This window comes from Leopardus geoffroyi, chromosome E3 (genome assembly GCF_018350155.1).
Source record: "Leopardus geoffroyi isolate Oge1 chromosome E3, O.geoffroyi_Oge1_pat1.0, whole genome shotgun sequence".
In the NCBI taxonomy this organism is placed as follows: Eukaryota; Metazoa; Chordata; class Mammalia; order Carnivora; family Felidae; genus Leopardus; species Leopardus geoffroyi.
Genome location: NC_059340.1, coordinates 18670006 through 18697007, shown reverse-complemented (window position 1 = coordinate 18697007; position 27002 = coordinate 18670006). Strand labels below are relative to the sequence as shown.

Sequence of the window (27002 nt, the reverse complement as noted above, 5' to 3'; positions counted from 1 at the left end):
ATGGGGCGGGGCTAAACACGAAGCGCGCGCCCGCCTAACGGTCGTCGTTCTGGGGCTTTTGCGTTAGTGTTTTGATTCCTTTCGGCCACCGTCCTTCCCCTCTCCCCCATTCCAGCGGTTTATTTACAATCCTGCCCCGCTTCTTTCCTGCTTGCTCTTCCCAAAGATGGCGCCGAAAGAGGTTACGCGGCGGAGCTTGTGGCCCATCCCAAGGGCAATTATACCCTTGGCCCCACCCCCGTAGTCCCAAGAATCAGGCTGAAGCACCAGAGTAAAAACTGTATTTACACGACACGCGGTTATACGAGAATTTAAAAAAAAAATGGCCAAGTGAGGAAAGGAGCCTGCAGTCAGGAGGTGTCGCAGCGATGACACGCGGCGAGACCCAAGATGTTCGCCTGCAACACAGGAAGGGAGAGCAGCGTTAGAGCTGGGGGCGGGGCACAGGCCAGGGAGAGGAGGGGGCCAGGCCGTGGGCTCACCTTCAGGAATGACTCCATCTGTTTCCCGGATATGCCCTCCACGCGTTCCAGGTCCTCCACCTGGCAGGACAGCAGCGATAGGAAGGGGCAGGGGAGGAGGGGGGGTTGCCGCGCTTCTCCTCTGCCGCCCCCCCCCCCCCCCCCCCCCCCGTTCCAGGCCACCCTCGCGGGGCCGTTACCTGGCTGAAGGGGCCGTGGAGCTCCCTCCAGCCCACGATGAGCTGGGCCTTCTTCTGGCCAATGCGTTGCAGGCTGCGCAGATCCCGGGCTGAGCCTTCGTTCAGCAAATCTAGTATTTTTTGGCGCCCATGGGCCAGTAGCTCTGGGCTGATCTGTAGCTCCCAGCAGTCCTCAGCCTTCTCCTCTGGCTCTGAGGCATCCAGGGACTCCAGCTATGAGGCAGGGGGAGGTGAGTGACAGAAACAGAGTTTGCTATTCAGCCTGTGGCAGCAAACTGCTTTAGACTCCTCTGCCAAGGATAGGAACCTAACAGCAGCTACCTCCCCGCCCTTCCTAGCCTCTCTTTCCTTCAAATGTTTGTCCAAAAACCCTCCTCCCCGGTCACTCTCTGGGCTGATTCTCATTTTATCTGACTTGTGAAAGAGTGGGGACTGTTGCTGAGGACAAAGCACATAGTAAGCTCTTAAATCTGCCTCATCTCCAAAAATCATCTTTCACTCCTAGGGAGGAACACAGAAGGCACGCGGTAAATGATACCCATGCCCCCAACATATCATCTCAGTTTTTAGGTAATTTTTTCGGTGTTGTTTCATTTCTTGAATGCTTAGGTCATGTTTTCCTAAGTGGGCTCTTAAGTTGGTAGAGAGTGGGACTCAGGCTACCCAATGTACCTAGCAAGTAGCTACTGACTGAGGGTGAGAGCCATCAAGAAGAAAGGGAAGTAACAGGTGTTGGACACCCTCTCCGCTAGGTACATACTGTATGTCATCCTAAATGCCCTATGAGGTGTCTCCATATTCAGAGGATAAATAACTTGTAAATTGCTGGTACGTGTTTTGACTCCATGGCCAGTGCTCTTCTCACTAGAGCTTACTACCCACCCTTTTCCGCTCTAAGTGTAGCGGAAGCCTCCAGCTGCTCTCACCTTTCTCTTCCGGCCTTTCTTCTTCAGGATATGGATCTCAGCATTTGGGGATGCCGCCTGCTCCTGAACTGAAGGCAAGAATTGTGAACCAGAATCATGGCAGAGGCTACTTCTTCTCACCCTCCCTGGTGGCCACTTGGTTCTCCCATTTCTGATTCCTTGGGTCGGTCCCCTCCATCCCAAATCAACCTCTTCTTTTGTTGTTTCCCTGTGACCTTTCTTGTATTGGAAAGTAGTCTGTTGTTAGTCTGTATGTTAGTTAACATACTAAATGCCTGAGAACAGAACACTCAAGCTCTGTTTCAGACAGTCCTCACCCCTCCCTGGGGTTGCAACATAGTGGGAGCACACAAATGACATGATGAAAGCTGCTCCAAACACCTCTTCCCTGTCCAAGATGTGTTATCTGGCCCTCCTGGTCCCCACCGCCACACTTACTCAGTTGCAGGGGCATCACCACAGCCTTTTTGAGGGGCTTAGCTACTGTGACTGTGCGGCGTGCAAGCGGTCGGAGCACTGCAGGAGAGGCGTTTTCTTTATCCTTTGGGTCTACAGCCTCCTGGGCCAAAACCTTGGCTTCCAGTTCTTTTTGCTTCATCTTCAGCCTCTATTGGAAAGGATCAAGGAGACATGTCACCTAGAACCAACGACTTTCAGGCAGCTTGGATGGCAGTGGATTAGGAAAGTGAGTACAGGGCTCTGATGCCCTAGCAGGCAGGGCAAGGACCAAGGAGAGAAGCTACCAGGAGACAACTGGAGCCCACTGTAATTAAGGGCTTTCTAATGATCAGGGATGCTCAGAGGTGGAATGGGCCCCTTTGTGAAACACTGAAGGGAAAGACCGTTCGAAAGTCCTAACTTAATTTGAGCTGGTGTTACAAAATGACAGTCTCTTCTATTGTTCCTTTTACCTGGATTTCCACCCCCCTCACCTCCTCACAGCTGATCAATTATTTTCAAAGTCCAGTCACATTAAGGACATTCAAGCAGAAGCTGAAGAACAGGGATTCCCGGTTAGGTAGAAATCGGATGCTGGTCCAGCCTTTCAGTGTCCTTCCCTATTTGAAGATCCTCAGATTGCTTCTCAAGGCCAATAGGAATGCCAGCCCCACCTGCCCAACACTTACCTCAATCTCCAAATCCTTCTCTTCCATGGTCTTCATGAGCACCATCCGCTCTCGCCTCGGGGTGTTCAGCCCATGGGTTCCTTGGCTCCCCTGGGAGCCCAAGAGACGGTCCAAGCTGAGGAGGCGCTCCAGCACAGCTGGGTCCATGCTGCTCAGCTTCTGTAGGGGGCTGAGCAGACAAAGGTTACTCCACACCCACCTCTCCTCTTACCGCCCTCTCCACAGCAGGATTCCCTTCATTATGCCTTAAATTGGTGTATTCTGTGATTCCAGATTCTGCTATTAAGTTGCCGGGCAACCCTGAGCAAGTCATTCAGACTCTCTGGGTGCAGTGTCTTCGTTAAGTGAGTGAGGATCAATCACTACTTGCCCAGGTAACCTCTCAGGGATGCTAGGAGATCCGATGAGAACAAGTATTTAATGAACACTTGAGTTGTAGGTGTTCAGGCTCTAAGACACTCCCTGCCCTATAGGCACTCACAGTCTAACGGGGAAGAAGAGACTGTGATAAGGTGACAGCAAGGGCTGTGTGCCTTTATTGGAGGAGCATGTGGGGAAAGATTCACAAAGGAAGTCATCCTCAGCAGGGCTTTGAAAGCCGCTGCAGACCTCAAATGCCAAGCCTTCTTCCCATGGGCAGTAGGAAAGGCATATTCGAGCTGAGTCCTGACTTAATCTGAGCATAATGCCTAACATTTGTTCCTTCTGCCTGGAAGTTTTCCCCTCACAATTATCATGCAAAAGTCAACCTGATACCACCTTTCCCGTAAAACCCAGCTTGATTGTATATCTTCTTTCCTATACTGTGAACTAGCTCCTCAAGGACAGGGACTGCCCTGTTCTTTGTGTGCCAAGTGCCTAGGAAGAGCAGGATCAGCAAATACGGGTGAATACCAGAAGTCATTTCTTCCTTCCTGGCTCTCACAGAAGCAGCTCCTCTTTCCTTACTGCATCCTGTACTACCTACCCTCCATCATATACTGATGTTCTAGTCTTCTTTCCTTTAGAGCCCGAGGTCAAGGTCTGACTAGGTCTGATGTGCCCCATCTCTGAGCTTTGCCTATTCACATGTGCAGGGGTGTACATTTCTGCTGACAAATAGCTTGAGAGAGACAAAACTGACATGGAGTTCTAAGCAAGCAAGCACCTGTTGCTATATGCCATCCATCCTCAACTACAGCAGCCTCCCCAGGGCAGAGGATGTACTAATCCTTGACCTCCTCTGGTCACCCCTATTCACTAGTCTTTAGACTTACAGTTTAGAGAGACTGTACTTGGGCTTGGGTAGAAACTGGGCAAAGTAAAAACTGCGGCTGGCTCCCTAGAATTATTAGGGGGGGCCAGGTGGCCAGAAACAGAAAGCTAGGCAAGACCACTAAACAGCAGTGACCTAAGGAGTCAAGCATACCGGGCCATGAGCCGGGGCCATCAGAACTAGGGAGACTCGCCATACACACAGAAGGGAGGGACTCGGTGACTCTGGACTGAGGTTAGAAGCAAAGTTAGATAGCAATGGGCTCCTTGTAGGGTCCTGGAGATGCTGGACTCTAACGCACAGACTGAGAGGTCTCAGGGACACATGGCTCTTCATCTCCTCCTTGTCTCTTTGCTTTGTACTTATCCTCTAGACCTGAAAGACCTGATCTAGATTACTTCTTGAACCAGAAAGAGCTGCCCCCAAATGTGAGGTTTTGCTGACTGCCTAAAGGGATTGGAAAATGGAAAGGGAGGGGCTAGGAACTCAAGGAGGAGGCTCCCTTCAGGCCCGGGGCAGCAGCACCAAGGACATAGATTGACCTTAGCACTTCAGTGAATTCAGTAGAGTAGGATTTGGGGTGAATTCAATGGGGAACAAGTTCACAGACTAAACCCACTACTGCCCTGCACCCAACCCAGACACAACAGAACAGGGAATATACCCAAGGCCCCTCCCACTCTGCTCACCTGACTTTCTGAGAGGCAGAGGCTGGAGCTGCTGTGGGCTCAGGACTCCCAATCTCCTCTTCCTCAGGGCCTCGGGCTCTCTTTGCCTCTGATGGGCCTACCAGTTCTTTCTGAGACAGTTTAATGGGTGCCAAGACTAGGAAAAATGTGGGGCGGGGGGGGGGTGGGGGGAGGGTGGTCAGCCTCTATGCTGATGCTTGGCAGAGTCAGCAAACTCCCCAGCTGTCCAGATCTGGCTTTTCCACTCTTGCCAACCCCAGTCCTCACCACGAAGCTGCAGACTCTCGTTGGTAAAAGGACGATTGATCACCTCCTTGGACCTGGCAGCAAAGTTCAGCGCAGAGACTGTATCTAGGTAGAAACGTCTCTCAGGGGCAATGTTGGCAATGAGGATGCTGTGGGCTGAGCCACCCAGAGAATCCTGAGGGATGGGGATGGGCAGGATAGGCAGATCAGAAACCCCACATTTCCGTTTTTTGTTTTTTTTTTTAATGTTTATTTATTTTGAGAGAGAGAGAGTGCAAGCAGGGCAGGGGCAGAGAGAGAGGGAGAGAGAGAATCCCAAGCAGGCTCTGCTGTTGTCAGCAGGGCTCGATCCCAGGAACTGTGAGATCAAGAGCTGGAGGCTCAACCAACTGAGCCACCCAGGCATCCCCCAACGTTTTCATTTCTTGACTGCTGTTCCCCACCCTCCCAGCACACCTAAGAACCTCCTTCTCCAGCCCCTTTTCGCCCTGAGGTGGGTGGCCTGACCTGCAACAGGCGAGTGAGCTTGCTGTCCCGGTAAGGCACACGAGGGAGGCCCTGGTTCAGCGCATCCACCACCTTGCCCAGTACAAACAGGGACGAGTTGATAGCTCCACTTTCCTTCAACCGCAGACCCTTGTTACCCGTACGCCGGTTGTCCTCTGAACCAGCCAAGTCAATCAGGTAGAGTTTACCCTCCCGCTGGCGGAATGGGGCCAGACGTTCCCGCTGATCCACCTGGAGTTAAGAGCAAGGACCCCCAACTTAGTTCAGGTTCTAGGGGCTTCCCAGGTCCTCACCCTGTCGGCGGGCCTCACCTTAACCAGGAGCACAGCATGACTGCGGGAGGAGCGCTGGTTGAGCCGGGTGGCTCCTACAGTCCGGTTTCTACTGGCTGGCAGAAAGTGCCGCTCAAAATCAGCAAAGCTAGTGATGGGCTTCTGTGTGAGGCCCGGAATCAGGATGTTTCCTCGACAATCTTCTCGGATCACCAGGTCTCCTGATGCAGGGTCCAAGAGGTCTAATACCTATCGGAGCAGTGAGAGGTAGGGCGGGTTCTGCAGACACAGGCCACTTACTTCCTGGGCACCAGTCTCCTTTTCTCTGCTGGGCCGTCAGAGTTGTACCATCTGCTACCTCAACCTGTTTTTCCGGGTCTTGCCTCCTTGCTAGAGCAGAGCTTCATGCTTAAGAACTGGATCTTATTCTGACTTTTGTCTCTTCCCTCCCCAACCAGAGTGGGGGCGGGGGGGGGGGCGGTGCTCACCTTTTCCTGGTAGATCTCTAAGTAGGACATAGTGACAGAGAGAGCCCATGGCCGGCCCTCGCCGCCCTCCTCCCTTGTGAGCTGTAGGAGGTCCATGAGAGCCCGGGGAATCACTCCAGGTTGCTCTGGGCTGCCCAGCATTGTGTGCGTCTTCCCTGGGGAAAGAGTGGAGATCGCTGTGAGATCTTCCTCCCCACTCTGAAGCCCTTTCTGACCCATGGCTATTCCCTATCTGGCTCCCTCACCTGCCCCTGTGGGCCCATAGGCAAGCACACTGGCATTCTGCCCTTCCAGCAAGTGCCTCAGGATGGGCTGCACTGATCCCGCATAGACGTCCTGCTGAGAGCTCCTCTCTCCATAGAAGGCATCAAACCTGCAGGCAGGAAAAATGGAGGGAATTAGTGGAGGGTTCCATTCTCACCCAGACTTACAGGGTAATACTAGCCACGGATTTAAAAGAGTCTCTATCCCTTTTCTTGCATAAAGACCTTAGAAAGCACCCACTGAACACCTGTCCTGTTCCTGTCTCTGTACTGGTGTTAGAAATAAAGAGATGAATCTGATGCCCTGATCTTGGGAGTTCTGTAGTCTGGTGGGATAGAAAGATACCCATCCTTTGTTGTGATTCAGGAAACGAAGAGGAGGACACACTAGAAAGAATAAGTGAGTCTGCTTGAGCAAAGAGGATTTTGCCAGAGACAGAGAGGAGAAGGATATTCCACGTATCAAAAAGAGCACACAGGGATGCCTGGGTGGCTCAGTCAGTCAAGTGTCCAACCCTTGATTTTGGTTTAGGTCATGATCTTCACTGTTCGTGAGATCTCACAGACAGCGAGGGAGCCTGCTTGGGATTCTCTCTCCTCTCTCTGCCCCTTCCCCGCTCGTGTTTTCTCTGTCAAAATAAATAAACATTAACAAAACTTAAAAAAAAAATAGCACAGAGAAGGCATGGTGTGAAAGAGCAGGGCTTCCTGATCTTTCCCCCAACACGGTGTATATAGGAAGCAGTATTGGTACACCACGATGGCGCAGAGGATGCTGCTTCTGACTAGGAGACACTCCACTCACCTGCAGTCTACTCTCTATACTCCGGTAGAGAAGCCGTGGCTGAGGCCACAGCAGAGATTAGTATTTTAAGTGGAGTGTAGCCTGTGTTGGGGGGAATGAGGCTGGTAAGAAACAAGTCCAATTGCCAAGGGCCTAGCATGAGGTGGTCAAACTTTTTCTGTAAAGAGCCGGCTAATAAATATTTTAGGCTTGGTGAGCCATAGGATTCCTTTTGCAGCTATTCACCTCTGTCATTATAGTCAGAAAGCAGCCGTGGATCGTATGCAAATGAACACGTGTGGTTCTGTTCCAATAAAGCTTTTATTACAAAAAAAGACTCCTGGTCAGATTTGACCTGCAGGCTGTAGTTTGCTACCCCCTAGCCTAGAACGACAGGCCGAAAAGTCTCAACTTTCCACCTCCAGTGGGGTTTTAAGGTAGCTGCCCTTGTGAGTTCTGTCCCCAAATCCGGATGGCTTCTGTCACACCCAGCTGCAGCCTGGGCTGGCTGGCTGGCTGGTCTATGTTCCTCCCACCCTTCCCACACCTCCCTGATCCTAGCTGGGGCTCCCCTGGTCACCCTTGCCACTCCTTCCCCACTTTGTGCCTATTTCCCCCATGAGACTGTGAATAGTAATATAAATCTGGTTCAGCTGCCAGTCTTTCCCCAAGTATCCTACAGAACACTGGTCACAAGTGGGCACCTATGAACATTTCTGAAAGCCCAAACGAAGGTGTGGGGAGCAAAGTTGTGCTATGAAAGGTGGAGATTCTAAAAAGGCACGTCTGAGAAACTGTCTGGGCAAGTGATAACGTGAGCTAGGAGAGAGGAGATGGACAGGAGGGAAGAGTGGCCTGAACCTTACTGGTATTTGAGAGTCTCCTGGTGGTTCCTCCAGTTGGCAATCTCTAGTGAACAGCTGTCCAGGCCCCGCACACAAGGGGGCTCACCTGCTGCAGCTGTCCCATCCACAAATGGTCGCAGCCTCACGGCCACCCTTACCCGAGCTGGAGGTGGGCGCCGGCCAGCCCCCACCTTGCTTAGCCGACAGCGACCAGCTCCTAGAGGAGAGAAGGGAAGTTTTTAGGCATGAAATATACAGTGGTAGCACAGAAGTTGCAGGAGCCGGCTTTGCAGAGAGGTAACGGTAGGAGTCTTACAGGAAGAGCTACTTGATAGAGCTGAGCTCTGACGGATGAATAGCAGCTTGCCCAGCATTCCAGGCAGAAGGAATGGCATATGCAAAAGCATGATGGTGTGAAAGCATGGCCCCCTGGAGAACTGGTGAGGCAGGACTCTGTGTTCTGTTAGTGAGGATGAGCAGAGAAGGGCAGGATGGAAGACAAAGATGAATCAGATACATGGTCTCAGGAGGAGTACGGTGGGGGTTGGAGGACAGAGATTACCTACATACAGGTCAGGGGTTGCAAACCATATCATGTACTTAGCAAACATTAACAGTAAGCACTGGCTACATGTCAGGTACACTTTAATCTTCATGGTGTCCCATGGTGTCCCCTCTTAGTGCCATTTTACCAACAAAGAGGCTTATGGAGGTGCAGCAGCTCTTCTGAGCACGTCGGTATTTTACACCTGGGGCCTTGTGGCTGTCGCACCTTGTTTCATAGCCTACATTTTGTCTTTTTGCTCCTCGAAAGAGTAAGCACAGCCTGAAAACAAAACAAAACCCCAGCATCTTAAGTAGACTAGAGACCCACATAACCTTGACAGAGGGGCAGGGAAGATGGACTGGAGGCTAAGGTCGTGGGGACACCATGGGAGGGCCAGGGGCCACAGCTCATTTCGGGGAAGCTCTTTCCACCCTGGCTGTACTGTGGGTGTCCCCAACTTGGCCCAGTTCTTTCCTTGCTCCACAAATAAGTCCAGTGGGGAGTAGATTGTCATGTTTACACAAGTAACCTGGAAGCTCTTGTTAAAATGCCGATTTCACTTCCGTCCCTGGAATGATGCCCGAGATTCTGCATTTGTAACAAACTGCCAGATGGTGTGGATGCTGCTGGTAGGACATGCTTCGGATTGCCAAGGTGTTGTAGACCAGCATCTTGTAAGGATTAAAAGAGCTGACATTTGCCCCTCCCAAAACCAGTCAATGAACTGCCTGACTCTTCTGTGCTTCTATGTCTCACCTGAGGTTTACAACACACACTTACCTGTACATGTGTGTTACATACACAAAACTGATGGTTTTCTCTTGATGGAGCTTATGTGGGTTTCTTTTGTTACCCAGTTCTGTGATGCTCTAATGTTTGCATTAAAAACATAAGTAACACTGTGGATGGACACCTTTGTTTGGAAGGGATGAGGTTGAAAGGCAGCCCAGCCCCTTTCTGCCCCAGCTCAGTCTGCAAAAGGCATTAACATGCAATCCTCCTCTGTTGTAAGCTTTCTGTTTAGTTTGCTTCCAATAATTAAATTTAAGTCATTAAAAAAAAGAGAGATTATAAATATTTTTATCAGAAAAGACAAGATAAAACCTTTTTTAAAAAGCCTGTTTTGAGGGGGGCGCCTGGGTGGCTCGTCGTCATCTGACTCTTGATCTCAGCTCAGGCCCTGATCTTAGGGTCATGAGCTCAAGCCCCATGTTGGGCTTTGCACTAGGTGGGAAGCTTACTTTAAAAAAAAAAAAAAAAAAAGCCTGTTTGGGGTGCCTGGCTAGCTCAGTCAGTAGAGCATGAGACTCTTGATCCTGGGATGGTGAGTTCGCACCCCACAGTGGGTATAGAGACTACTTAAAAAAAATAAAAATTTAACAACAACAAATAGCCTCCTTATTTTCATGAGGACTGAATGAGCTAAAAAATATCTCATGAGGAGGGCATTTCTCTACTTTATGGTGGAGGATACCACACAGTACCTCACAGCTAACAGCAGAATTCCAATCTGGATCCCTTTGCCTCCAAAAATCTGCTTTCAGTGAGGATGCCATATTGCCTATTGGGAAAGTTCTTGGCATCTCTGACTCTCTCCCTTTTTCTAGTGGTAACAGCTGGTTGTCGGGGCCATAGGCCTCAGAGAAGGCAAGAGGCTGGTATGTGTGACCAACACAGGAACAGCAAGATGAAAAGGTGGGCAGACTACCCTTGCTGAGAATCTTACACATAAGGCATGCCCGTAAGCGGATGGCCTACAAAACCTGGGCTTCTGCTCCGTTATCTGACAAATGAAGCCAGTAATACCCCTTCTCATTCCATGGTTTACAAGGCACTTGGGCATCTAGTTTTCGCTCGATCCTCAGGAGTCCTGAAAGTCCGTAACAAGTCAAGAGAAACCTGCAGATGCACCCATGCAGGTGAGAACACTAAGGTGCAGAGAGGTTCACTGACTTGTCAGAAATGTGTGCAGGGGCTTCTCCTTGCCTATCTTTCCCAGGGTTTGGGGGAGAACAGAGAAAGTTGGCAGATACAGACACATTTAAGGAAGTTTAAGGGGAAGGGGAAGTCTGTGGTGATGTACTTGGGTCAGACAGAGCTGAATTTCAATTCCAGCTCTAACACTTGTTAGCTTGCGACCCTGGGCAAGTGACTTGACATCCAGGTGCTCTGGTTTTCTTTGTTTATACAATGGGGTGGGGTGGGCGTCGGAGAGGCTTAATGAGAATTAAAAGAAGTAACATGTAAAATACCAACACAGTAACCAGCACACAATAAGTAGGTTCGTTATTCAAGGTAAGATGGCCTGGGTTCAAAGCCCAGCTCTGCCACTTACAAGGAAACGGGTACATAATGGTCTATTCCTGTGCCTCAGTTTCCACAATTGTAAAATGGGAATAACTATGTACTCGCTGGGTTGCTAAGGGAATAAATGAGGTAATTCATGTCAAAGTGCTCAGAATGGCATTTGGTACATTGGTAAAAGCCTTGGTGTTTTATTTTATATTCATCTTTCATTTTCCAAATGTGGAAACCTCAGTATAGAGAGGTTGGCTAACTTGCCTGTGGTCAACAGCTACCTAGTGACAGAGCTTCAAATGAAGGTCTAACTCTGAAGTTCATTGTATGAGTCCCCAGACCTTCTCAGCTCATCTTTGTATCCCCATGGGCCTTGGAGTCAGAGACAAGTTCCACCCACCCGGTAGCTGTGTGAGCTTGGGAAGCCTTCTTCACTGTTGCAAGCCTCAGTTTCTCTTTATAAAATAACCGTATCATAAGATTGTGAGAAGTCAAAAAAAGAATGTACATACAATGTTTGGCACAGTGGGTGGCATCAGGGGCTCAGTAAATATTAGTTATTGTTATTATTACACTCTTTTACTTATTTACTCTTGTTACCCACTCCTCCAGGTAGCAATTCACTTCAGCCCTCACCATTCAGCAGGGTCACGAATAACCTCCCTAATGCTAAATCCAGTGGACATGCCTGGTCCCCAATCTATTTGACTTCCCAGTAAGATCGGACACCTCGACCTGCCTTCCTTTGAAAAACACACTTTCCCCTAGTTTCCATGCCAGAGGGCCAAGGTGAACAGCTCTCTGCTTACTCCTTCTAAGTTTCTGCCAATCTTAAATATTTTTCCAGGCTCCTTCTATCCTTTCTCTAGCCTGAGGTCACTCAACTTTGGCCCTAATATTTTGGGCTACATAATTCTTTGTAGTGAGGCTGTCCTGTGCACTACAGGGTGTTTAGCACATCTATGCTAAACACACATGCCAGTAACATTCTGCACCCCCCCCCCACCTCCTCTTACACCTCCTCTTGAAGTCGTAAGGTACTTCAAACCCCACCTATCCCAAACTGAACCCTTCCCCATCTCTCTTGCCACCTGGTCCTCCTCCCATGCTCTCTAGTGTAAATGAACGGAACCAACCCCAAAGACGGGAGTCTTCCTTAACTCCAGCTTCTTTCTCACCTTCTACATCAGTTATTCAGTATCTGTCAATTCTGCCTTTTTAGAGGAGTCCACTTCTCTCTACCCCACTGCACAGTCTTCGCAAAGGCAACCATCATCTCAACAGTCTCCCACATTGGTCTCCCTTCCTCTAGTTTCACTCCCCTCCAGTCGCTCTCTTCCCACTTCCTCCCTTGCACTATAAGCTCTCAGCCACAATGACCTTCCTACAGTTCCTACAACGTGCCCAGTTCTCTCACACCTCTGGGCCCTTGCACATGCTATCCTCTCTCCCCGAAGTATCTTCCTTCTCACCACCACTCGCCATGTGACTGAGGTAAATACACCTTACTTCCTCTAAAAAACCCTCTTTTGTAAAATTACTCTCCCATGAAGTTGTGTCCATGGCTCTCTGGCTCCTCCATCCAAGCACTCATGACATCCCACTGTAACTGTAGATGTGTCTCTGTGCTCCATCTGACTGTGAACTCGGTGACAACAAGTCTTACTCTGGTCACCTTTATATCCCCAGTGCCTGGCACAGAGTAGTTCTCAAGGAATATTTGCTGAACAAATTAAGTTTTGGTGAATGAACATAAAGCATTGTCTTGTTTCTTGTTTTCTTCATAAAAATGGCTCCCTGCCATTCCTGTCCCAAAGCTCACAGCCCAAGGGAGAAGGAAAGGAGAGGCACATGTATGCAAGTGCTTATAGTACAAGAGTCTATCCCTTTCATCATAAAAGCAACTTTAAGGGTTGGGCAAGGCTAACACTTACTTCTTCTAATTTCCTCCCTCTCACAATTCCCCAACTTCATTTGGTTTAACTCCTCTTTTATGGATGAGGAAATTGAGCCAAAGACAGCATCACTGGCCTCTTTATACATCATAAATAAATCACTCGGTGGTCTTTTCATCCAGCTGAGGCCTGATAAACTCCTATCCGACCCTTGAAACCCACTTCAAATATCACTTCTGTTAATTAGGTCCTCCCAGAATATCCAAGGGTTTACTTACTTCAGATTTTACACTCTCTATCGCAGTTTATACATATCTCTCATTGCTTTTCATGACAGCATATATTTATACGATTATCCACTGAAACAGATTATAAACTTGTCTGGAAGAAGGGTCAATATTCATTCAAGCATTTTAACCATATCTACTATGTACCAGGCACAGTGGGTGTCGGAAAAGTGAGGGGAGGGAGGCCGTGCTCCGAAAGCAGGAGTATCATGTGCTTGGGCATAATGGTTAAGAGCAGAGGCCCTAGAGTAGGACTGCCTGAGTGAGAATTCAGACCTCAATATTCACTAGTTGTGTTAACTTTGAGCAAGCTATTTAACCCATCTATGCCTCAGTTTCCTCATCTGTAAAACAGGGACAATAACAACCAACCACCTTATCGCATTGTGTAGCAATTAAACGATTCATCACCGCAAAGTGCTTACAACTGTGCCTGGCACCTAGCAAGGGCTCAACATGTGTTTGACATTCTGCTAGACAGCTTTGTTTCTCCATGGGGCCTGACCAACAGCAGGGAACTCAAATCAATTACTATGGCATCTACCATAATCAATGACCAGAATTCAGTGGACAGGAAGAGAGCAGAGACATCTGTAAACAAACACTCACAACATACAAGATTCGTAATGTCCCAACAGCCTTTCCAACCCTAAAATAGCACTGACTTCCACGGCTAGAGCGAAAGGAAACAGTCCCTTATTCCCCCTATTTGTGATCTGGGCATATCTTATACTGTCAACTCACACCCAGCTGCTGTGCCTCGGCCTGCCCTCCAGCGTCTCCCAGGGATCGCCGCTCACCCAAACAGCACGTCATACACAGAACCCTCCCCTCGCAAAATGCGCATCCAGCTCCTTTCGTCTGGTCCCTACGGTCAATGTCAGCCACTCTTCGCTCGCTTACTCACATAATCTCCCGAGATGGGGTAACTGTCCCCATTCTACAAAGAAACTGGAAGCTCACAGAGGAAAAGTGCGCTAGGCTCAAACAAAGCTCTATATCGGAACTGGGTGTTTTAACACGGTCAATTGACCCGCACGGAGGGCTGGAAACAAGTGAGAAGGGAAGAGCGAGGTGCGCTGACCAGCTCGAGACTCCCACCTTCCCCTCCCCTCCCCGCCCCCGCGCCATTTCGGCCTCTCCCCGACAACCCGCAGAACCCGGACCAGGCTCCGGCACATTACTCCACCAGGTTCCAGACTTCGGCGTCCTGCCCAGGCCGGGCTCGCGTACCTGAGATCGCCGCCGCCATCTCGCGTCGCCTCAGCTGCGCGGTACCCACCGCGTCCATTCCTCTCCCTCCGTTGGCCCGCCTCTCCCATTCGAATTTCCCGGTGCCCCGCCCCCCGTCCTGGCCTCCACCAATCACGGCTACTCGCTACCGGAAGCCCCTGCCGGCCGTTCGCAACCATCCCGCCCTCTAGGGCTCGCCTCAGGGTCCTGCAAGAAAAAGTTTCCCCTGGCGGAGGACGCATGCGCGCAGGATGGCCACCCAGCCGTGGACGCCCCGGCGCGCGTCGTGGCTTGAACTCTGGCGCCCGAGGCTTGGGCGGCGGTGGCGGTTGGAGGAGCTGCTGAGCGCCGCTGGGCACTGGACTCTCTGTACCTTCTGGCTTTCGGATTTCGAGTCGTAGATTTGCGTAAGTCCAGACTTTTCGCCTCGTGTTTCCCCCTCAACCACGAATTTTGGTACTAATCATGCAGTGATCGAAGGCACTTAATCGATTTACTCCCAGATTTCCCTGAATTGAATACAATTTTAGCTGTTTTAGTGGCAGAAGAGGTGATTATATGAAAAAGGGAGATGTGCGTGGAAACGGGTTATTCAAAGCGAGTTTCACTTTCAGCAGTTTCTTGCTTCAGCTTGTTTCGCGCTCCGTGGGTTCGTGGGTTTGTGGGTTCTCGGACTGGAACTCAGTGCCAGTCCACGGTACTTTTCCGTCTGGTCACTTCTGTAGGTCTGACCTGCGCTGTCTGGTTTGTAGACAGTCGCGTTATACTCCCCCTCTTGCTAAGCCCACATCACCATGCAGATACCAGGTGACATGTCTCCTCTTACGTCAAATCTGAGCGGAGGGGGGCTGGTCTCGGATGTTCCTTGCTTTGTAACTCAATATATCGGAGTGAGCCTTAAAGGCATGTTCAGTCTGTTACTTAGTCAGCTTCATCCACGGTCCCAGTGTCCTAGGGGTTCAGCCATCTGTGAAGTCCCTGTCCCTTCTGGAAGCTTAACCAGGGATGAATGTCCCATCTCTGAGCTCCTGATAGAGCCCTGGGTTAGACATGTCTAGACTATTAAAACAAGTGTTAGACCAGCGGTTCTCAAAATTTTTGGCATTGGAATCCTTTACATTGTTAAAAAAATGAGGCCTCTTGGGGCGCCTGGGTGGCGCAGTCGGTTAAGCGTCCGACTTCAGCCAGGTCACGATCTCGCGGTCCGTGAGTTCGAGCCCCGCGTCGGGCTCTGGGCTGATGGCTCAGAGCCTGGAGCCTGTTTCTGATTCTGTGTCTCCCTCTCTCTCTGCCCCTCCCCCGTTCATGCTCTGTCTCTCTCTGTCCCAAAAATAAATAAACGTTGAAAAAAAAAATAAAAAAAAAATAATAAATAAAAGATACTTCTAAAAAAAAAAAAAAAAAAAATGAGGCCTCAGGGACACCTATGAGGACACATAGGTAGGTAGAGCCTGCGACTCTTGATCTTGGAGTTGTAAATAACAGCCCCAGCGTGGGTGTAGCGATTACTTAAAAGTTAATTTAAGGGATGCCTGGGTGGCTCAGTCGGTTGAGCGTCTGACTTCCGCTCAGGTCACGATCTCACGGTTCCTGAATTCCAGCCCCACATCGGGCTCTGTAGTGACAGCTCAGAGCCTGGAGCCTGCTTCAGATTTTGTGTTTCCCTCTCTTCTCCGCCCCACCCCTGCTTGTGCTCTGTCTCTGTCTGTCTTTCAAACATGAATAAATGTAAAAATAATTTAAAAATAATTTAAAAATGTTTTAAAAAATTGAGGCCCAAGAGATCTTTTGTTTATATGGGTTGTGTCTTCATACTTATTGTATTAGAAATTAAAACGGGTGCCTGGGTGGCTCCGCTCTGGTGGTTAAACTCGCAACTCTTGGTTTCAGCTCACCTCACGACCTCAGGGTTAGTGAGTTTGAGCCCGGAATGGGTGCTAACAGTGTGGAGCCTGCTTGGGATTCTCTCACTCCCCTCCCACCTCTCTCTCTCTCTCTCTCTCTCTCTGCCCTTACCCCTCTTGCTCTCTCTCTCAAAATAAACTTTACAAAAAAGAAAACAAATTTTAAATGTTTATTAATGCACTTAAAAATTGCAGTAACAAATCCATAGAGACAGAGTAGATCAGAAGTTGGTGAAGTGTTGGTGAATTAGGATTATTGCTATTAGTTAGGTATAGAGTTTCTTTCTGGGTGATAGAAATGTTCTAGAATTAGTGTGATAGTTGTACAGCATGGTGAATATACTAAAAACCACTGAAGTATACACTTAAAAATGATAAGTGAATTGTACCTCCATTTAAAAATCTTCCCCCAAAATTACAATAACAAACCTATTACACAGAATATAAATAACATTTTACTTTTAAAGATAACTAGTTTTTAAATGTCCATAAGATTTACCATTTAAAGTTTATTTATTTTGAGAATGAGTGAGGGGGGAGGAGCAGAGAGAGAGTCCTAAGCAGGCTCTGCTCACAGGGCTTGAACTCATGAACTATGAGATCATGACCTGAGCCGAAACCGAGAGTCGGATGCTTAACCAACTGAGCCACCCAAGTGCGCCCCAAAAATAAATTTGGAAATTTTTTCCAAAGCAAAACAATAGTGAGAAGAGTGGCATTGTTTTACGTTTTTTTTTTTTTTATTGTTGTTGTTTACAAATATGTCTGGCTTAAGAGAAAATAGCTGTATTCTCATACCTGCTTCTGCATTCCGTATGTTGTGATATCAGTACATCATATAGCTTCTTGAGAACTGTAAGGATGCAAGGAGAAAAGTCAAATGGCATCTTAGTTTTATTATGAAAATGGTTTTGGCCTTGTGGACACTCCCTCCCCCCCCCCATCCCCCCCACCTCGGCCGAGACACTTTCAGAATCTCCTAGACTACCCTTGGGAAACTATGGACTTACACCATTGGCAGTTTGGTCTCCCCCCACACTTCAGAAAAGGCTCTTCAGGTTTTCACATTTGTTGCCAGTCCCCAGAAATTTGGTAAGATACCTGCCGGAAGTAGTGGAAAGAGCATCGGTCAGGGAGTCAGGACTTCCTAGGTTGAATAAATAGCTTAAGTACAGGGCTTTGTATCAGACCACCCAGGGTAGGGGTTTAGCCTCTCTGTGCTTCCATTTCCTGAGGTGGTAAAAGGGATTAATGGTTGAATTTGCCTCCTAGGGTTTTAAGGATGTGCATTTGCCTGGTGGAAATTGGGTTCTGAAATACCTGACAGGTGAAGAGAAAGAAGCAGTGGATTTTTTTTTTTTTTTTTTAATTTCCAGATGAGACCCTTGGGAAGCAAAGCAGAACAGAGGAAAGTCATGAGTTTACGCCATAGCAACAGGAAGGAGACTAGTTAGCGAGGAAGACGGTTCTGTCCTTTAAGCCTGGGAAGATATAAATGAGGATCATCTGGGGTGAGAGACACAGCAGCAGTGATGAAGAAGGGAATTGGCGCTGGAAAAGACCAGATCTGGGGGGCCAGGTGGGGAAGGACTCCTGGGAGAGATAACAGAGCACACGGGTGGCCAGGAAGCCTTGCCAGTCTGCCAGGTGGACATCCTTTTCCTTCACATCATAGACTCTGTATAAGAGCTATGGGGGTTGGGGGGGTGGGGGGAGGTTCCTTAAAGGAACCGCAGGTCCTTTACTGAAGGCACGGAGGTGGGCTCTGAAGGGCTGCTGTGCATGGGCAAGCGTGACCTGCTCACTGCAGAGGACGCCTCGAGAAGACAAAACGGAGTGGCACATTCACATTTACAGCATGGGGCGCCTGGCTGCTCAGACTCTTGAGTTCAGCCCAGCTCATGATCCCAGGTTCGTGGGAGCGAGCCCTGCTTCAGGCTAGGCGCTGAGCATGGAGCCTGCTTAAGGTTCTGTCTGTCCCTCTGCCCCTCTCCCTAGAGCACACGCGTGCTAAATAAATAAATAAATAAATAAATAAATAAGATCTTGTAATCCCTAGAGCAAGGATTCTCAAAATGTAGTCTGGGGACCCCTGGCCTCTACAGAGTTAAAGCAATTTTCATGATACCAAAGATGTTATTTGCCTTTTCACTCATTCTCTCAGGGGCGTACAGTGAGGTTTTCCAAGTGCTCCATGCTGCCTAATATATAACAACAGTTTGAATGCAGAACAGGCTAAACTAGGCTGTGGTGAAAAAGTCAGAAGAGTGGTTGCCTTTTGGGAGTTGAGGGCAAGAAGTGACTGGGAAAGGCCCAGAAGGAATATTTTGGGCGGTGATGGTGACTTCTTGATGATGGTATCTTGATGGAGGAGTTTGGGTTCCACAGGCATATATATTTGTCAGAACTCATGTGCAGAAGCATGGCATGGTTTTCTTTCTTTTTTTTATGTTAATTTATTTTTGAGAGAGACAGAGACAGAGCACAAGATGGGGAGGAGCAGAGAGAGAGGGAGAAACAGAATCTGAAGCAGGCTCCAGGCTCTAAGCTGTCACTGCAGAGCCCCACTCGGGGCCCGAACTCACGATCCGTGAGATCATGACCTGAGCCGAAGTCGGAAGCTCAACCAACTGAACCACCCAGACGCCCCATCATGGTGTGGTTTTCTAACTGTAGGATCTTCAGACTGGAAAATCTTGTCCAAGACTTTGTTTCTAAGACGTTTGAAAATCAGACATGTGGAAAATGCCCACATTTCAATGTCAGAAAGACCTGGGTTCGATCCTAACTCTGCTCTATGCTATGTTCGTGACTTTGGACAAGTAACAGCATTTAGCAGAGTGCTTGACACGTAGGCACCTAATGAATATTTGTAATATGACTGAATGAAGCCATGTAATTTTCCAGAGCTCTACTTTGTACGAGCTCTAAGAAATCTCACTTTCATTTGCTCCACCAAGATTTGGAGGGTTTCTGGGTGAGTTTCCTTTAATGGCAAACCGAAGCAGAGAAAAAACCAAACATGCTTTTGTTTGGGTTTGCTTGGTTATCACCTACTGGGGAATAAGCAGGGGGTTAAGGCTGGAGGGGAAGGAGACACCATAGGCCTTTGACATCTGCTGTTGTAACTCTTAAGCCACCTACAGCCGTAACTGATTTCTGTCTTGGTGACTTCATCTGAAAAATGAGACCATGCTTACTACCTTCCGATAGGATTGTTGTCATAAATAAATGAAGTACTTTTTGCAGAGTGCCTGAAGTCACAATGGATGCAAAATAAATGTAAGTCCCTCTTCTGTTTTTCGTCTCTCTGTACTATTTTGCTTGAAATAACCACACCCCAAAACATGTATGACTGCTAATATAGACTTCCTACCAGAAGTGATCCTTAAACGTTCTCTCATATGTGCTGTGTTAGTAATCGATCTATATTTGCTCTCCTTCCCCATCACGTTACACGTGACAGCGCCAAGGATCACATCGTGTCATTGGCTGGACTTGAATTTATTGGGCTCAAAACTTTCTTGAAACCCACGAACTGTAGTCCAAGGGGAGTCTTCTCTTTCTTGGATAGTTGGGTTGTTTTGTGGGTGGTGATTGTTTAGGGATTTGACCTTAGCTGTCTCCTGGGTGACTGCATCAGCTTGTGCATATTGGGGCTTCTCTATTCTTGGGACTGCTCAAGAGGCCTGGCCCTGCGTTTCCTTAAAATGGCTCTTTCATTGCTCCGCTCTGCAGTGGGAGCTTGAGGACTCAGTACCAGCCACTGGGGGGTCCATGATGGTCCAAACCGGGAAGCAGTCATATCACCCAGTTAATTTGGTGACCTCCTGTAGGGAGGGTCAGGGTAGGGTGGGAAGGGTCTTTTTTTTTTTTTTTCTTCTTCCTGACCTTTATACCTAACTTGGGGCTGAAATTTACAACCCCAAGTTCAGGAATCCAGTGCTGTACCAACAGAGCCAGCCAGGCGCCCCTAGCCGGGGGTGGGCTCTTCTTTTTGAGAGATTGCCTTTCATCTCCAGTTGCCATCAGAGGAGCTGTGGGTTCTCTTTGTAGTTTGTGGGCCGTTGGGCCCTTCATTCCAGGCATGTTCCAGAGTATTCCCTACTTGGAAAGGCCTCAGACTTGCCCCCATTCCAGGCCACCTCAGGCTATGTGCCTGGGACCTCCTTCCTACACATATCTCAGTTATCCCTATTTAACATTCAACCACCACACAGTGAGGCCAGTTATTTTCATGTAACAGTAAATTGTTAGATTTCTAGCATGTGTGAGCTGGATAGGTCATACAGAACGTGTGACCCAGAGAAGCTCCTTTTACAAATGGGTAATTGAAACCCAGAGAGGTTAAGAGATTTGACTGAGGCCATGTAGCCGAGGGGAGGTAGGACTTAGGTTTCCCAAGTCCCTGTGCAATACTCTGTCAACCCCACTGTGACCTCTAATAGCTATTAGCTAAGTTCCCAGCATTCCTCAGTAATCTTTTTATCTGACTTTGGTCAGCAAACTCCTTCATTACCTGCCATTGTCCTGATTCCCCACCCCAGCCCTCCTAGGTTTTCTCAGGTGCAACAGGTAGTTTGTGTCAGTTTGGCTAGGTTGTAGTAGACTGTTAAGTCAAAAGCAGTCTAGGTGTTGCTGTGAAGAGGCTTAGTAGGTGTGGTTACCATCTACAATCATTTGACTTTAAGTGATGATCCTGGGTAAGCTGGGTGGGCATCATCTAGGCACTTCAAAGGCTTAAAAGCAAAACTGATACTACATGGTGTCACTTATGCGTGGAATCTAAAATCAAAAAGTTGAACACAGGGGCTCCTGGCTGACTCAGTCTGTAGAGCATGTGACTCTTGATCTCAGGGTCGTGCATCTGAGCCCAACCTTCAGGATAAAGATTACTTAAAAAAAAAAAAAATGTATTTCTTAAAAAAAAAAAAGTTGAACAGGTAGAAACCGAGTAGAATGGTAGTCACCAGGAATTGGGAAGTATAGGAAATGGGGAAAGTTGGTAAAAGGGTACAGACATTCCACTGTGTAGCATGGTAACTATAGTTGATAATACTGTACTGTATGATTGCAGTTTGCTAAGAGAGTAGATCTTAAGCATTCTCACAAATTTTTTTTTTAATTTTTAAAAAATGTTTATTTATTTTGAGAGAGAGAGAGAGAGAGCATGCAAGCAGGAGAGGGGCAAAGAGAGAGATGGAGAGAGAGAGAATCATAAGCAGGCTCCGCACTGTCAGTGTAGAGCCCGATGTGGGGCTTGATCCCATGAACTGTGAGATCTTGACCTGAGCCAAGATCAAGAGTAGATACCCCACCAACTGAGCCACCCACGTGCCCCCCCCCCAGTTTTTTTATTTTTTAATTTTTTGTTATTATTTTAAGTAGGCTTCACATCCAGCATGGAGCCCAAATGTGAGGCTTGAAGTCACAACCCTGAGATCAAGACCTGATCTGAGATCAAGAATCAGATGCTTAACTGACTGAGCCACCCAGGCGTCCCCCCCCCCCCCCAAATTTTTTTTAAGTAAGGGTTACTATTTGGACGCCTGGGTGGCTCAGTCAGTTGAGCATCTGACTCTTGATTTCGACTCAGGTCATGATCCCAGGGTCATGGGATCGAGCCCTGCGTTCAGGGTCTGCACCGAGCATGGAGTCTGCTTAAGCTTCACTCTCTCTCCTGCCCCTTTCCCTAGCTCACGTGTGCTTTCTCTCTCTCTCTAAAAAAATTAAAATAAGTAATATAAAAGAGTAGGGGCGCCTGGGTGGCGCAGTCGGTTAAGCGTCCGACTTCAGCCAGGTCACGATCTCGCGGTCCGTGAGTTCGAGCCCCATGTCAGGCTCTGGGCTGATGGCTCAGAGCCTGGAGCCTGTTTCGGATTCTGTGTCTCCCTCTCTCTCTGCCGCTCCCCCGCTCATGCTCTGTCTCTCTCTGTCCCCAAAATAAATAAACGTTGAAAAAAAAATTTAAAAAAAAAAAAAAAAAAAAAAGTAATATAAAAGAGTAACAATTGATAAAGTAAATAAGATATAGGGATATAATATACAGTATAGGGAATATCGTTAATAATATTGTAACAACTTTATATGGTGACAGATGGTGATCATTTCATAATGTATATAAATATTGAATCACTGTGTTGTATACCTGAAACTAATACAATATTGTATGTCAATTATTCTTCCATAAAAAAATTTTTTTAAGCTAACTCTGAGGTGATGGATGTGTTAATGAACTTGATTGTGGGAGTTCTTTCACAAGGTATCAAATCATCACGTCGTACACCTTAAACATTACAATTGTATTTGTCATTTATACTTCAATAAAACTGGAAAAAGAATTTCTAAAGAAAATTAAGTTACTACGAGTGTAAATTTTGATGATAAATTAATTTACAAGGAAGAAAAGGCAAAACTGGGGTTTCCCTTAGGAAGAGTAAATTCCGCCTCTGGACTGCAGCACCCACTCCTGCCCAGGAGTTTCCAGACTGTCGGCCTGCCTTACAGACGTCACACTGGCCTCACCCGCCTCCACGGTTGAGGAGCCGATCCCTTGCAGTAAATCTCTTCATGTATAGGGGCACCTGGCTGGTTCAGTCACTAGAGCAGGCGACTCTTGATCTTGGGGTGGTGAGTTCAAGCTCCACACTGGGGGTAGAGATGACTTAAAAATAAAATCTTAAGGGCACCTGGGTGGCTCAGTCGTTAAGTGTACAACTTCTGCTCAGATCATGATCTTCATGAGTTCAAGCCCCAAGTCCCGCTCTGTGCTGACAGCTCAGAGCCTGCAGCCTGATATGGATTCTGTCTCCCTCTTTCTGCCCCACCCCTTTCAAAATAATTAAGTGTTAAAAATGTAAATAAATAAATAAAAATAAAATCTTAAAGGGGCACCTGGGTGGCTCAGTTGGTTAAGCGTCCGACTTCAGCTCAGGTCATGATGTTGCGGTTCACAAGTTCAAGCCCTGAGTGGGCTCTGTGCTGACAGCTGGAGCCTGCTTCGGATTCTGTCTTTCTCTCTCTCTCTCTCTCTCTCTCTCTCTCTGCCCCTCCTCCTCTTGTGCTCTGTCTTTCTCTCTCTCTCACAAAAATAAAGCATTTAAATAAATAAAAACATAAAAAAAAAAAAAACCTCTTTATGTATATATGTACGTATGTCTCCTGCTGGTTTTCCTCTGGAAGAATGTGACTCATACTACAGGCAGGTTTACTTATGCAACCGAACAAGTCAAGGTTGGGTATTAATTCCCTCAAGGTTTGCTCCATACCCACTCCCTCTACAAACTAACCTGTACCTTCACTCATCTTCATTTTCTTCTTTCTTAAGGTTTCCTGCCCCAACAGCTACGTAAAACAACCCCCCAATCTCCTGCGAGACCTTGTTCCATCAGTTCCCTCCTCTTTCCTGAATCCTCAGCCTCTTCCTCCCTCTGACTCCTTCTTCGTCATATAAACATGCTCACGTCTCCCATGTCTAGGAAAAAAACCCAATCTCTCTTTCCTTACATCCCCCATAACTGTGACTAGCCTATTTTCTGGCTTTCTGGAGCCAGACATCTTGGAATATTCAAGTCTTGCTGCCTGTATTTCCTCATTTCCCATTCATTCCTTAGCCAACTGCAGCCTGGTTTCAGCTTCCCCCAATCCCCCGAAGCTCTTTCGGGATTATTCGTGACCTTCTGATTGCCAAAGCCAAAGAATCTCAAGTCCGTCTTTTTCTTGCTTAGATGGCAGTAACAGCTCCATGAAATTTCTCTCTTGCCCCTGAGTGCGGTCCCTCCCCGGCCCCTCCCGTCTCTTTTCTCTAACCAATTCCTCTTTGGTATTCTCCAGTCCTCTGACGCCAGCCTTCTTCTCATTTTATATGCCCACAGTTTTCCCACGTGACTTCTTCCACATATCCATCACTGGAAGTCCATTGTCTCTGTGCTTGTGACTCCTGAATCTAAGGCTTACCTGAAAGCTGTATCCAAGCCTTTATTGCTAAATAGTCCTCTGTGTAATGTTGGGTCTCCATCAGGATGTGCCACAGGTATGTCAAAATGCGACAGGTCCTTGGGGCAGCTGTCTGGCTCAGTCAGTTAAGCGTCTGACTCTTGATTTCGGCTCGGGTCATGATCTCAGGTTTGTGAGATCGAGCCTTGCATAAAGCTCTGCACTAGTGGCACGGACCCTGCTTGGGATTCTCTCTCTCTCGCTTCCCTGCTACTGCGCTCTCTTGCTCTCTTTCTCTCTCTTCCTCCCTCTCAAAATAAATAAGTATTATTTAAAAATGCAACAGGTCCAAAAGCTAATTTCTCCTGTAGTCCTCATCTTAGAGAGGATCTCTCTCTTCCCAGTTGCCCATACTAGACATGATAGTTCTTCTAGACTCTCCTCTTTGACTCACCTTCATGGGTTCTTTTATCAAGTTCTTCTAAGTCTCCCCTCCCCCTCGAATCTCTCAAATTCCTCCCTCTCTTTTTTCCCTCACATCACTGCCTTTGTTCAGACATCCATCATTTCTGATCTAGACCTAGTCTCTTAACTATTATCTCATCCTGCTTCACCTTCAATCCATTTTCCCCACTTATACAAGGAAAGATGATTTTCGTATAAATCTTACCAACCCCCTGGGCGAAATCTTGGTTCATTGGCTTCTTGTAGCCCATAAAATAAAGTTTTAACAGTTTAGCATGACATGCATGGTCCCTGCCTTTCCATGAGGCTTCATCTTTACCTAGTAGAACTTTGCATTTTAACTGTGCAATTGTCATTTTAATGTGTTCATATTTCTGCATAGGCTGATACTGCATAGCCCAGTACTGTGCCCCTATCACACACGCACATGCGTACGCTCACACACACACACACACACACCCCTTCCTTCACCAAGTCTTCCCTTTGACTAGAGGAAAAGAAATCTTCAGTGGTCTTTGTATTCCCAAGCACCTAGCAGAGAGCATTTGATAAACGTATGATTAGCTCAATTTAACAATTTTAGAACTTTATAAGGAAAGGTAAATTTTCTTTAAATAAAATCTTTTACAAAAGCCTAATACGCCAACTACACGAAAGCCGGGAATCCCATGACATCGTCCTCTTCTGCGGCAGCTGCCTGTCAGGTGCCAGCGACTTCACTGGCCCAGGGTGAGACCCGCTGGTGCAAAGCTGATCCTGAAGTTGACCAGGTATCTGATGTGTCAGATTCAGCCGCACAAGGGAACGAAGTCCTGACACGTGCTACCACGTGGATGAACCTTGAAAATACGCTAAATGGGAGAAGCCAGACACAAAAGACCACACTGCTGTACAATTCCATCTACATGAAATGCCCGGAACAGGGAAATCCATAGAGACAGAAAGTAGATGGGTGGTTACGAGGGGCTGGGGGAGAGGAATGGGGAGCGACTGCTTAATGGGGATGGGATTTCTTTCTGAGCTGATGACGAAATTGTGGCATTAGCGGTGATGGTTGCACAATCCGTGAATACTAAAAACGACGGAAATGGCACGCTTTAAAAGGTCAAATATTGGGGCACCCGGATGGCTCAGTCAGTTAAGTGGCTGACTCTGGATTTCAGCTGAGGTTATGATCTCACAGTTTGTGAGATCGAGCCCCGCTTTGGGCTCCGCACTGAGTGTGGAGGCTGCTTGGGATTCTCTCTCTCTCTCTCTCTCTCTCTCTCTCTCTCTTTCCCTCCCTCTCTCTATCCCTCTGCCGCTCATGCTCTCTCTCAAATAAACTTAAATAACTAAATAAATGGGTGAATTTTATGTACTTTATATCTCAAAACAAATTACTCTGACATGATACCCCATCCCATGGAATTCTTTGAGAGAAATAAAGGAATTGTTCTAAAAACTCTCTAGGCATGAGTTTGTTTCTGTAATGTTAATATTTCTTCCTCAAATTACATGTACATAATTGTTATCTTTGTCTAATTGGGAAGAAATGTGACTCTGGCATTCACCATAATGTGAATAAATCTTTGGGGAGCAATGAGTGACTTCCCTCATCCCCAACCACCACCACCAAAAGGCAAAAACAAAACACTGTGGTAATTTTAGGACTGGGCACTAGAATCCCAAGAATTATTTCCAAAGTGACTCTGTATCCTTGCTGAATCTATCCAGCCACTCTGTTGCTTCCCCTGAATGGTAACCAACCCCCGACGTTCACAGAAACCCACCATGGACATCTATCCCTCTTGGAATGCCCTTTTTTTGAGGATGGTATTGGCAGAGTAGAAGCTGTTGAGGAGGTGGCAGCTTCCTAGGGAAAGAAGCCCAATTCTGAGCGAGCTGAGCTAAGCAGGGAGCATCAGTGCTTATGGGCAAAGGTGGGGAGGGACTAGGCTGGAGTAAGAGACAGAGTTCTCGACACAAACTTAGGCCAAGCTTCGAGAGACAGGTGGATTCTGGGAAAGCACGAAAGAAAATGGCCCAGGCCACCCAGAGACAGCAAGTGGTTAATGCCAAGAGAGCCAGGTGACAGCCTTTTGGTGGGGAAACACTATCTCAAGGGGAGACAAGGCCTAGAGACTGGGACATCTGGGGTTTGGGGAGGAAGCTAGGCTGCACCCTCAAGCTTAACTCCAGTTTGGGTAAACAGTGTCAGGAGCTATCCTTGAAAAAAAGAGTTGGAGCAATCCAGAATCTTATCTCTTCTCCATAAACCAGGAAGAAAAGCCCAAGACTTTTACACCTCTCTCTCTCCCTCCCACTCTTCACCAGAAAGACATCTATAGATAGCCAGAAAGGACATTCACACATCCACAGCCAGAGTCAGGAGG

The 27002-nt window shown here is 47.7% G+C and overlaps 2 protein-coding genes and 1 long non-coding RNA gene across 5 annotated transcripts in view; 2 read left to right on the top strand and 1 right to left on the bottom strand.

The window, feature by feature from the left end:
* Positions 1-264: 264 nt before the first annotated feature.
* KIF22 (kinesin family member 22) lies at positions 265-14383 on the bottom strand. Of its 2 annotated transcripts, none has more exons than XM_045461272.1 (14): positions 14324-14383; positions 8085-8280; positions 6417-6544; positions 6172-6326; positions 5723-5932; positions 5412-5642; positions 4926-5079; positions 4659-4794; positions 2715-2883; positions 2026-2194; positions 1588-1655; positions 662-874; positions 483-542; positions 265-398 (listed from the first exon to the last, which is right to left on the bottom strand). In XM_045461272.1, the coding sequence occupies exons 1-14, from the start codon at positions 14379-14381 to the stop codon at positions 351-353; spliced, it is 1995 nt and encodes a 664-aa protein (XP_045317228.1). In that variant the 5' UTR covers positions 14382-14383; the 3' UTR covers positions 265-350. The 2 variants fall into 2 exon arrangements, with proteins under 2 accessions (XP_045317228.1, XP_045317227.1); XM_045461271.1 differs by lacking the exon at positions 14324-14383 and adding an exon at positions 8626-9640.
* Positions 777-1874, top strand: LOC123589335. The gene is made up of 3 exons (XR_006708262.1): positions 777-891; positions 1167-1231; positions 1615-1874. It is a non-coding gene; the product is annotated as an uncharacterized LOC123589335 (long non-coding RNA).
* A 147-nt stretch (positions 14384-14530) lies between the features above and the next one.
* CE3H16orf54 (chromosome E3 C16orf54 homolog) overlaps positions 14531-27002 on the top strand; it is a 55912-nt gene continuing 43440 nt past the window's right edge. The window contains exon 1 of one of the 2 annotated variants that reach the window (XM_045461282.1): positions 14531-14730. The gene's annotated coding sequence lies outside the window, so the exon portion shown is untranslated. The remainder of the gene's footprint in view (positions 14731-27002) is intronic. The other variant, XM_045461286.1, reaches the window with a different exon arrangement.

Coding starts and splice junctions, on each gene's coding strand:
- KIF22 (XM_045461271.1), bottom strand. CDS start 8,719: ATGAAGATTAAAGTGTACCTGACATGTAGCCAGTGCTTACTGTTAATG. Junction 5,643..5,722: donor ATGCTGTGCTCCTGGTTAAG/GTGAGGCCCGCC, acceptor TCTTAACTCCAG/GTGGATCAGCGGGAACGTCT. Junction 875..1,587: donor AGAAAGGCCGGAAGAGAAAG/GTGAGAGCAGCT, acceptor CCTGCCTCATAG/CTGGAGTCCCTGGATGCCTC.